This window comes from Carex rostrata, chromosome 32 (genome assembly GCF_964058835.1).
Source record: "Carex rostrata chromosome 32, lpCarRost1.2, whole genome shotgun sequence".
NCBI classification, from domain to species: Eukaryota; Viridiplantae; Streptophyta; class Magnoliopsida; order Poales; family Cyperaceae; genus Carex; species Carex rostrata.
In genome coordinates this window covers 5273908-5285914 of record NC_135949.1, presented here as the reverse complement: position 1 = coordinate 5285914, position 12007 = coordinate 5273908, and the positions used below count along the sequence as shown (strand labels likewise).

General features: G+C 33.1%; 1 protein-coding gene across 1 annotated transcript; it reads left to right on the top strand.

Moving 5' to 3' along the window:
* The first annotated feature begins 964 nt into the window (after positions 1-964).
* LOC144547740 (putative disease resistance RPP8-like protein 2) lies at positions 965-6054 on the top strand. The gene is made up of 5 exons (XM_078296440.1): positions 965-1832; positions 3198-3440; positions 3606-3690; positions 3992-4191; positions 4453-6054. The coding sequence occupies exons 1-5, from the start codon at positions 1183-1185 to the stop codon at positions 5720-5722; spliced, it is 2448 nt and encodes an 815-aa protein (XP_078152566.1). The 5' UTR covers positions 965-1182; the 3' UTR covers positions 5723-6054.
* The last annotated feature ends 5953 nt before the right edge of the window (positions 6055-12007 follow it).

Here is a 12007-nt window from a genome sequence, read left to right as displayed (position 1 = left end):
GTTGTTTGTGGTGAACATATTTTTTGTGTGATGATAGATGTATGTATAGATTTAGCCATTTTAGAGTATACATGATATTATTTTATGGTTTATATTTTGCAATTTTACAGTATACATGATTCTTTGTAGGTTGTAGTTTAAACTGAAATGTAGCATTTGTTACATTTTATCTTACAGTATAGATGATATTATTTTATGGTTTAGTTTTAGAAATTTTACAGTATACAAGATTCAATTGAAAATTTACAGTATTATGTGAAAATTTTACAGTATACAAGATTCAATTAAAAATTTACAATATTATTTGAAAATTTTACAGTATACAAGATTCAATTTTATAGTATGCAAGATTCAATTGAAAATTCTACTGTATACAAGATTTAATTTTACAGTTCTGATGATTCAATTTTACAGTATACAAGATTCAATTATAAATTTTACTGTGTAGAAGATCCAATTTTACAGTATACAAGATTCAATTGGAAATTTTACTGTATACAAGATTCAATTTTACAGTATACAAGATTCAACCCAGTGCGGACGGTAATAATTAACTCTAACTGCCAATAACCGCTAATAACTAACTCTAACTGCCAATAACTTCCTATAACTGTAATTTCTGAAAGTACAGTTTGAAAGTACATTTATTTTGTGATGTTGTGCAAGTTGCAATCTTTTTCTAACTATCATGGGACCACTTCAAATAGTTGTTGGATGTTTTGTGATTAACTGATATATTTTATATGATATATTGTATAATTATACAGCATGTAGAAGTAATTTTACAGTATTCGCGCAAGTCAAAGCTGTGGACAAATGGTGGACAAAAGGCTGTGGACAATTAGACGCTTCCTTATTTTTAAGTTTCAAAAATTAAATAAATAGGCCAACTGGATTCCACTAGCTAGACCTAAATTTATGGAGTATGATAGCGTTCCACTTAACCCGCTCCACTTCACTCTTTCGGTCTTACCAAAGTCTTGCCCTTTTCTCTCTTTCTAGATTTGTTTCATATCTAAAATTGCCACACCTCTTACCATAATATTGCTAAATAAAGTCGCTTTCTTTCAATCTTCCCCTTTTTCTCTCTTTCCCGATTTGTTTCAATTCAACTTAGATTTTATCCTTTTTCTATACATAACTCGCGAACGAGAATAAATCAGCAATAAATTGGTTTGAAAAATGGCCGAGGGTATAGTAAGTTTTGTTTTGGATAAGCTATTAGATGCTGCTGTTAAGGAGTTTTTACTAATACACGGCGTTGGCGAGCAAGTGGAGACATTGAGTCGTGAGCTCGGTTGGATTCAATCATTTCTCAAAGATGCTGACATGAAGAATATTGTAAATGAGAGGGAGAAGTATTGGGTTAAAGAGGTTAGAGATATTGCTTATGACATAGAAGATGTTATAGACAATGCCTCTTTCTTGAAGGCTCCCGAGACTGGGAACCATTCAAAAGAGCACTCGACAACATTTGCCAAAATTTTTAAGGCTACCAAAACATTGTTGGGGAAGCGCAAAAGGGACCCGGCTTTGCACAACCTTGCCGTTGAGATGAATAAGATCCTGGCAAGGATTCAGGAGATTAATGAAAGTAGAGTAAAATATGGAATCCACACTTTGGGTGAAGGCAGTGGAGCGCGGCTGAGGCTACCGGTTAGGCCCCCCGTGCTACCTGAGATTGATGATCCTGATGTTGTCGGCATAGATCGTGACAGAGACAACATCGTAAAGAAGTTGCTCGATAGAGGCATTAAAAGGCGCACTGTCATCTCAATTGTGGGGCCTGGTGGGCTTGGAAAAACAACTCTTGCGCGAAAAGTCTACAATAGGTAAATATGATTATATGAAGCAACTGTGTCAAAAATAGCTTAATAATTTATATATATATATATATATATATATATATATATATATATATATATATATATATATATATATATCAGGAGAGATCAAGTTACAATAATTTTTTAGTTACAACAAATTACAACAAGTATTTTCTACATTTTCTACATTTTCTGCGTCATTAAAAAACAACGATTTTCAAATCATCTTAATAAATAGTAAAAAAATTTCAAAAAATATAAAATTTCGTCTCCAAGCACATTTTAATATAGATTAAATATCTAATGGTTTGGATCGGCTATTTGAACTTCGAAACTAGAGATATGAGCACGAATTAAAACAGCCCGTTTAATTCACGAAGTAGCATAGCCTTACTCATATATATATATATATATATATATATATATATAGATAGATAGATTTGGGCTACAGTATATTGCAATGCACATACTATCTTCTGCATTAGATGGTATATAGTTGGATTCATAGTCCAAACAGTCGATCCAAACTGTTCAACGTGATATCTATATTGAAACATGCTTGGAGACCAAATTTTATATTTTTCAAAAAAACATTACTATTTGTTTAGAATTTTTGATAAACAGTGTTTCTTCATGGTCCAGATTTTTTGAAAAAAACAACAATTTTTCATCCATCTTAATAAATAATAATAAATTTCCAAAAAAATATAAAATTTGGTCTCCATACACATTTTAATATACATAACAAGTTGAGCACTTCATATTGAATTTTCAAACTTTGAATCTAGTAATTCAGAGTCCACTGCCCAAGAGAATACATTGAAACATTCCTTGAAAAGATGGTTTTATGAAGGGAAAATTCACCGTTATACCCTTTACGATTTTTAAATTTACAAAAAAACATTATGTCATATATGCATCTCAAAAGTTCGGATTCATTAAATTTACACATTCGACTATCAATATCATTAGATTTTAGCAAGACACATTTTATGTTAGGAATTTACTCTTCTACCCAAATGTCATCCTAATTTTTTTCGGAAATACAATCAATTCTAATTTTATTAGAATTATGGTAAATCTTGTGAAAGTTTTATAGACAGTTCTGTTATCTTTTAATTCTAATGATTTTACTGGTCGATACTCTAGCAGAGCTTTACAAAAAGTAGTATTTAAGGAATAAGAAGAAATGCCAAACTGAATTCCTGTATACAGACTAGATGATTAGACAGCTAAAACATAAATTTTCTTTAAAAAAAAAATAATAGTGTGAGAACCAACCTCTATGCATGATAATATATATGTAAAAGTACAAATAATAGGAGCTGACTAATGCCATATGATTCAAACTATCTGCTTTGTTTTTTACAGCGATGACGTAAAGAGACAGTTTGATGTTCGCATATGGGTAGTTATCTCTCAGGAGTTTAATCTCATAGATATTTTGAGAAAGATAATAAAGAAAGTCGAGAAGTACACTAAAGAAGACGACCTAGAAGGTGGAGAAGAGTATTTACTTACAAAGCTTTACAAAACTCTTGTGGGTGAGGAGTACACTAAAGAAGACTATTTACATCCAAACTCTCGTGACCCTCAAGCTGGTAAGAACCCATAGCCAAAGAAATACTTTCTAGTCTTAGATGATATCTGGAAAAGAGATCTTTGGACTCAAATTGGTCGAGTGCTACCTGATGTGGGGATTGGAAGTAGAGTAATTGTAACCACAAGAATCCAAAACATTGTTGATAATGTCGAACCATATGAACTTCCATATTTAAGTGAGGAATCGAGCCTAGAACTTTTGTTTAAAAAGGCTCTGCCTAATCGAGATTTAATTGAAGGGTATCCCGATGAACTGTTTGAGGTTGCAAAACAATTTGCTAAAAAATGTGGTGGATTACCCCTTGCATTGATAGTTTTGGGAGGTTTATTATTAAACAAAGATGCCAATTATGCTATTTGGAGTAAAATATTACAAACTATGAACTGGGGTATTGATGGGAGAGAATGTACTGAGATCACAACAAGAATGAGACACTTTTCGCGAGGATAAAAAAGTGACTTTTTGCGACGGACTACTCTCATTGTTCAGCTTTTTCTTTTTGCGACGGACGACCGTCGTAAAAGCGTTTTTTCTCTCGCAAAAAGTGTCTACTTTGTTGTAGTGGATCATCGCCACTAGCTATGATGACTTGCCATTTGTCCTCAAATCATGTTTTATGTACTTTGCGGCTTTCCACGAAGACCATGAAATCGATGCTAAAATAATATTTTGGATGTGGGTTGCTGAGAGGCTCATACCGGCGGAAGAATCTAGAACATTAGAGGATACTGCTGAGAGCTTCCTAGAAGATCTAGTGAAAAGGTATTCTTCCATAGTTCAACATTCTTTTACAGATTTGTATAGGTCGAGCTGATTTTCCATTTTAGTAGATAAGATATCTTACTTTTTAAATTTAATTGGCTCTTTAAAAGTTAACTCATATTACTGACTAACATTTTTCTTATAGATTTAAGTATTCTATTTACTTTAGATAGAAGTTTGACTATATTACATTTTCTTATACACTTGATATAATCCAAATTAAGAATCCCATTAATTAATCTTCTAATTTAATTTCTACAGAAGCTTGATTCAAGTATCAAAGAGATCTCCTACTAGTTCCATCACAGGTTGCCGTATACATGATCTCCTTCGCGAACTTGCCATCCAAAAGGCCAAGGAGGATAACTTTCTCACAATTTGCTCAAACCCTGACAATTGGAAAAGCAGTGCCAAGGCACGTCGTGTGGCGGTCCATTACTCAGGTTGCGGTGATATCAATGAATTGATGGAACACGCAAATCCAAATCTCCGTTCTTTGCTGTGTTTTGAGAAGCCACTGCCAAATTGCTCTCGGCAAAGGCTGCTTAAGGTGCTTGGTCAAATGGGACAGATTGCACCGAGCCATTCAGTAGATTTTGAGTATTTTCATGGACTTAATCAATTAAGGTATTGCGAACTTAGAGGGCAGTTGAATAGTAACAAATGGTCTTTTCATTCATTTGTAAGCAGCCTGAAATTTGTGGAGACCCTTGATTTTGGACGACTACTTGGTCAAGGCGACTTGCCTGATGATATATGGAATGTGAAAACACTTAGGCATGTGAAGTTATGTTCATATGCTTCAGGACCCTCATCATCTGCAGACCTAAGAAATCTGCAAACACTCGTATCTGTGAATAGCAGAGAGTCATGGGATGCACAGTTACCTAAACTACCAAATTTGCGTGATTTAGATATTGGTGGGGATAGCTCGTTTACATGGGATTTAGTTGCCAAGTTGCTTGGTACGCTTAATCATTTAACTAGCCTCAGCTTATGCGGCTTGGAAGTGCCGCAAAAAATAGTCGAGATGCAAAGGTTTCCATTTTATCAGCATTTACAATCTTTGTGTCTAGTAGACAAGGGCCCATCCCCAGACAACAAGTTGTCACTTGAGGTTGCCATGTTTCCCATCCACGTCACAACGATTACACTCTTTGGTATCCAGTTCAATGAAGATCCCCTGCCAGTGCTAGAGAAGTTACGCAGTCTCAGGATGCTTTTGTTGATCAGCGAAAACGAGAATCGAAAGATGAGCATTTCTGCCGGAGGCTTCCAACAGCTACATGAGTTGATGTTTTATGGGCTAACTAATCTAGCAGAATGGGAGATAATGGAAGGTGCCATGCCCATACTTAAGGTAGTTAAACTAAACTATTGTGCAAAACTAAGGGTACCTCTCGGGCTTCAGTATTTGTCCAGCCTCAAAGAACTTCACGTAGATAACTGCAGCGAATTAAAAGAGAATGCAGATGAGATCCGCAACGACATCTGCAAACATGTTCCCCACATATCTATAAAGCCTCTCTAGAGTTCTTTCCTTTAATATATTTGTGTTAGTTTTCTGATCCTTTCGGTACTGTACGCTATCATTTTCTTTTCCTTTTAATTTATTTGTATTTGTTGTTTGTTTCATTCTGGAGTTGTTGAATATGCTTCCAAAACGCAAGACAAAAGACAGAAGTAACTACTGCCGAAATTGTTTTCTTTTCCTTTTAATTTATGTTTTCAAATCAATGATTTTGTTTCGGTACTGTGGTGCACATATTTTACTCAGGTCCCCCCTCTAGATATGTATTTCGAAGATAAAAGACTAATTGACTCTCGGTAAGTGTGTTGATTTGCTTCTAACTGCCGAAACTTTTTTATTTTAGTAAGTATAAAATTTTAAATTGTACTTCTAGAATAATTCAATTTCCTCTTTTTATGAATCATGTAACTTTCAGTTTTGTAGCATGCTATATTTTTAACATTTTAAGGTAAATAAAATTGACTAAATCAACTCGATTTTTCCAAAGTTGAATTTATAGAAGAAAATAAAATACATAATTATAGTGGAATACATACAAATGAAAAGTACCGAACAGAAAATACATAATTATAGGAAGGATTTCGTTGCTCGAACACACATATACATACACACGTACACAAGTGGCAGACTAGAACCAAGTTTTCCAAAAGAATTGAGAGGGTAACTTCTCAACAGTTGCCGAATTAATTCATCAAATTCTCTAATTAAGTTCATGAGACCAATAAATTCAGTCACGACTAAGTGCTTGCAACTCTAAGATTACATCAAGTGAGCCGCTCCTGTAGTTAGCACAGTTGTCACAATGCCCACCTTCAGGGGCGGACCCAGGATTTTTGTCCAGGGGGCAAAAAAATATCGAATTGGATTTAAATAACTTATCGGATTTAAATCCATTAACTAATTGGGTACTCGATAAAAAAACAATGTTTTGACTTATATTTTTCAATACTCTGACTTATAATTTTTTATTTTTTAACTTATAATTCTAATTACCAATTGTTGAGAAAGAATAATATTAGCCTCCGAATATTATTCATCGTAGGCTAACTTAGGCAACAAATCAAGCTAGCCTCAAATTGATAGCTGTCAAGCTATAATTAGTACCCAGCTAGATTCTTGTAATTAGGTAATAATTAGGATGTAATTAGGCAACATATCTAGCCAATGCAAAATAGGAAGTAGCCAAACGGCTAGTAGAGATACACATGTAATTTAGGCTTATATATACACCCATGTACAGAACATGTAAAAATTAGAACAAATAAACAAGAACAATTGTTCATCATTTTATCTACTCTTTAAATTTCCACACCAATCAGAGGGGCAAAAAATTTCGAAGGAGAAACAAAGTCAATCAGTATCGATAGGTCACTACTAAAACTCGAAATCCATATTTTTTAAAGTTTTTCAAGTGGAACCAATTCCACCTGGTAATGGAGACTACAAATGAAGCCGATGTTATCACCAAAACAAAAAATAAGAATCAAACCTCTTCAGAATCCACCTTTACTGCGAGATATGGAACATTTGAAGAGCTGGTCAATTCAGTTTTTTTTTTTTTTTTTTTTTTTTTTTTTTTTTTTTGTTGAATGTTAGTAAATAGAGCGGAGTTCAAAATATGAACGTATATATGCCTCTAAACAAACCTCTAAATTCAGTTTTAGATTTTTTTTTTTTTTTGGTGAATGTAACTGAATTTTTAAATTATTGGAAGATTTAGTGTTTATCAGAGTAATTGAATTTTTTGCATTGTATATTGTTTCTTGGGGGAATTTCCTATGTACTCTTAACAAGCTAAGAAATTATGTATTTTCCCTTCGAAAATCTATAATAAAGTATTTACCCTCCAAAATTACAATAGCCCGTATATTTACCCAACACAATTTCAATATATATATATCAAATACAGCCAAAATTCATATTAATTATTCTTAATATTCTAAGACTTATAATTAATCTCATTTCACATATACCCTTCAAAAACTACGAAATTACGTATTTCCCCTTCGCTACCAAACAGTAATCACAAAATCGAATTACTCCATCCCAAACAATATTACACAGTAGTAAGAACATCACATAACTCCCAGCTTTTTGTTCCTTCTCGTGTTCTTTCCTTTTTCTACTCTTTAAATTTAATTTTCTTGTTTTTTCTCTTCTGATCCCATCAATACGTAGTGTACTCTTCCACCACTGGCACTTCACTGGTACTCAAGAATGAATCTTGTACTGGCATTTGAAGAAAATGAAGCATACATTGAGTAAAAGTTTGTTGACATGATCATTCATCAATAGTTTGCAAACATATATAAACAAGTTTGCAAAGGGATCTGGATCCAGTAAGCCCAGTTTTAATTCTTCAAGTCCCGGTTCTTGTTATTTGAAAAAAATTAACGGACTTCTCCTTCCACTGTTATATCAAAAAAATATTCGACTGAGCCCAAAACTATTGATCTCTCCCCCTTGCTAATCGGCTGCTCTGACTCCGCTGGCCTCTGCGAAATTCTCAACTCAAATTATTCGTCGCTCCTCTCTCTCTCTCTCTCTCTCTCTCTCTCTCTCTCTTCACTTCTCTCTATTATAGAATTGGATGCCATACTGATATTATATTGCTTCGAGGTTAATACTTATCCGGAAAATTATTTCAGTGGGATTGGTAAATATAAAGAAGAAATTACAGAGGTCAATGAATGGATTGTTAAATTATTTCAGCAGGATTGATAAATTTTTCTTGACCTAACATTTGGCGCAAATTAAGCATACGAAGATCAGTTGTTCCATGAAAGTTTTAGTAAGGTGAACCTCCAAGTAATTTCTCCCAAAATTATTGAGGCAAAAAATGTATAATCCTTTCACATTTCTTGATAAAAATTATCTCCTACAAACGTCCGCCTTGTTAATGGTAATTAAGATTATAATTATTATTACATTAACTGTTTTTTATTTAGTACCTGATAAGCTAATGGGTTTAAATCCGATTCTTACCCCCCCTCTGGCAGAAATTTTGCATCCCCCTGCTGAGAATGCAGAGGTCGACCAGGTCAAAGCTTCATGGAGAATGTGATGCACTGTGCCTAAGGAAGAGGTGAAGAAGCCTGAGGTGAAGGCTATTGATATATTGATAAATTAATTTGGACAACCAATGAAATTTATATACATATCATAATACATATATAAATTGTGGTGTATACTTGTATGGTTTATCTCAAAGGAGATGTATACTGTTTGATACTTGGATCTATTGTAATAATAAACTGCTTTAATTAATTCATCTTCTTCGTTACAGAAAAGATGGAAAACAACAAAAAAATAAAATGTACTTCTTGGATTTACTATGGCGTCAATGTTCAGTCAACTGTACATAATAATTCTGACATGTGCTGCAGTTTGTACAATAAATTAATCTCAATTAATGTATAGTTTAAAATAGAGCTGAGACCATCAAAAATTCAGTATGACTGATGAATGATGAATTTGATATTTATGGCATATTTGAATAACCCAGTGGGTTTGATAAAAAAAAAAGCTGACCCATCGGCCACAAAAATTTCCGCTACCAGGCATTTGTTTCTGATACAATTAAGTTAGAGCCCCATATATCACCATCAATAATAATAATTATAATTATCATAAATAAATGACGGCAGTGAAAAAGCATGATTTGGTGACAGAAATCTTAAAAAAAATGTAATTCCGTTGCAATTTTTTCCCTTCAATCTACTTTTTTAAAGCGGTTGAGAAAACAAACTGCCAATAAAATTTACATCTCCCTCACTTTGAATAGGACTGTTTGGCCTACGAAATCCTAACAGCTGAGCATGCAGAAGCTTCATATTATTTCAATTTTCAATTAAAAATCCTAAGAACTCTTGTACCAGGGATGCTTTGTGTGGTCTAAGAAACCTTAAGTAATTATGATCATATATCATATGGATTAGGTTGTATATATATCATAATCATGCTCATTTGGACTCTTTTCCAATCAGAGAAAAAGTTTCTGGGACCTGCTGCGTGAACATTTGCCACCAGAATTTTGAATTTAAAATATACATGCAAACATAAAATTGGTGATGGATACCAACACAGATGTATGAATAACCAAATTCATTTTCATACAAAAGATGTGATATTGTTTTCATTAAATTTTAAAATGTGTGATATATATTGTCTATTTATAAGTTACAATATTTTGTAATTGTTCTATCAGAGAAGATATTTTCTATACATTTCTTTGATAAATATATTATGTAATGAAAGATTATAACATCTTTCAATAATTTGCAATTGGAGATCAGAGAAAATCAAAGAAATATATTATAAACATCATCTAATTGCAAAGGTATAGTATCAAACACTCAATATAAAACAATAATTCTTGTTATGAACAAAAAAAATTGCAAACATGAAACATTAGAAATTTTTTTGTTGAAAATATTATAGCAAGACTTTTAATTAAAGAAGTGTTTGTTATATATGTGACCATTTTTCTATTGTCATAATTAATTAATTTCAGATCATATATAACAGTGTTGTAAAAAACGTCCATTTAGACCAATTAATCGGCCGATTAGTCATTGGCAGTGACTAAACCATTACAAATGTTCCTGACTAATCGGCCAATTATTTCCAATTATTTCCAATTAATTGCTTAGCGGTACCCTGTCCGTCTAACAATTGCATACCGTTATTTACAATACTGATATATAATTGTGTGTTTTACAAATATGGCACACAGAATATTATACTCATAATTCAAGGACGTGGTCATGCACCATCTGACTGAAATACATGGTTAAAATGGCGGGACAACATATTTTTTCATCATCAAATTAATTAAACATATGCTGACTTCACTGAAATAGTCATCTTCCAATTAATCCTTGAAGTACAATAATGTATTTCATAGTACGTGTCCATCTATACACTTGTAAGCGCAATATATATCTTTAATGAATAAATTGAAAAAAGTTTTTTTTTTCTAATTTTATAATTTCTTGCGACGTGACTGCTGCGATAAAAGTGACTATTTGTGCAATATATATACATTGTGATTTGGTACGACCCTAAATCCTAAACCAAGTCTGAGATCGCATATTGGTTATGTGGTCTCCATTAAATGAGATCGCAGATTCTACCTATGCGACAATGCAGCCTAGATAAACCTCGAATTCTCCAGAAACGATATGGTGTTTTTTTTTTTTTTTTTATGCTAATAATAAAAATTTCGGTATATATTTAGAGCATAAATCATCTGAATTTCCAATTAAATCAAAGCAAATAAGCAAATTTCGATTCGTGTTTTTATAACCTGAACAGCCATGAGAATTTCGGAGATGTAATTTCTTTTTGCAAACTTTTTCGTCGGTCAAATAAATATACTGAAACTTTCCAATTATTTGAGAATTTAATTAGTAATAAATAAATTTTGCTAAAAATATTATTGATAAATAATTCCGCTTCTAATTTTAAAGAAATGCCTAATATGGACCGGAAGTAATTGTTTCTGAATTTATTTTGTAAGAATTTTCTACCAACTGCATTAGATATATTTGCAAGAAAATAAAATAAAACACCATTAAGAGTAGGTCCAAATAAAATGGCTGCTGCGAAGGCCGTTAATCATAACATTTATATTATATTCCTAGATGTTGATGTAGGGCTGGCAACAAGCCGGTTCGGTCCGAGCTAGATCAAGCTCATGGCTCACTCGTTTTAGCAACGAGAGAGTTATGAGCGAGTCAATATTCAGATCCGATCGAGCTGAAAAAGTGGCTCGTGGCTCGCTTGTTTTGGCAATGAGCGAGGCAAGCTAGCTCATGAAAGCTCGTGTCCTTTTGTATCTAAATTCATACATACTAAAATACTAAATATCCAAATTTATACAAACATAGTTCAAAAAATAAATTCATGAATACTAAATTCACACAAATTCATACCAATTCATAAATTCAAACTTTGACCAAGCTGGCTTGCTAGCGAGCGAGCGAGCTAGGTCCCAACTCAAATTTTTAATTTTGAATCGAATTAGTGATGAGCTGGCTCGTTAACAACTCAGTCCATTAAGGAACGAGTTGTTGACGAACGAGTCATATATGAGTCACATTCACGAGTTACAATCTTTTTTGCCACCCCTATCAATTTCCCAAACGTTACCGTTTTTTTAGGTTTATTTTATTTTAAATGCTACGGATAAAAAAATGGGAACACATGGGAGGTGCTGCCTATGACAAACTTGAGGCCCATGGGCCATGGGCCTCGGTAACAGGCTAACTGCACCGTACTACA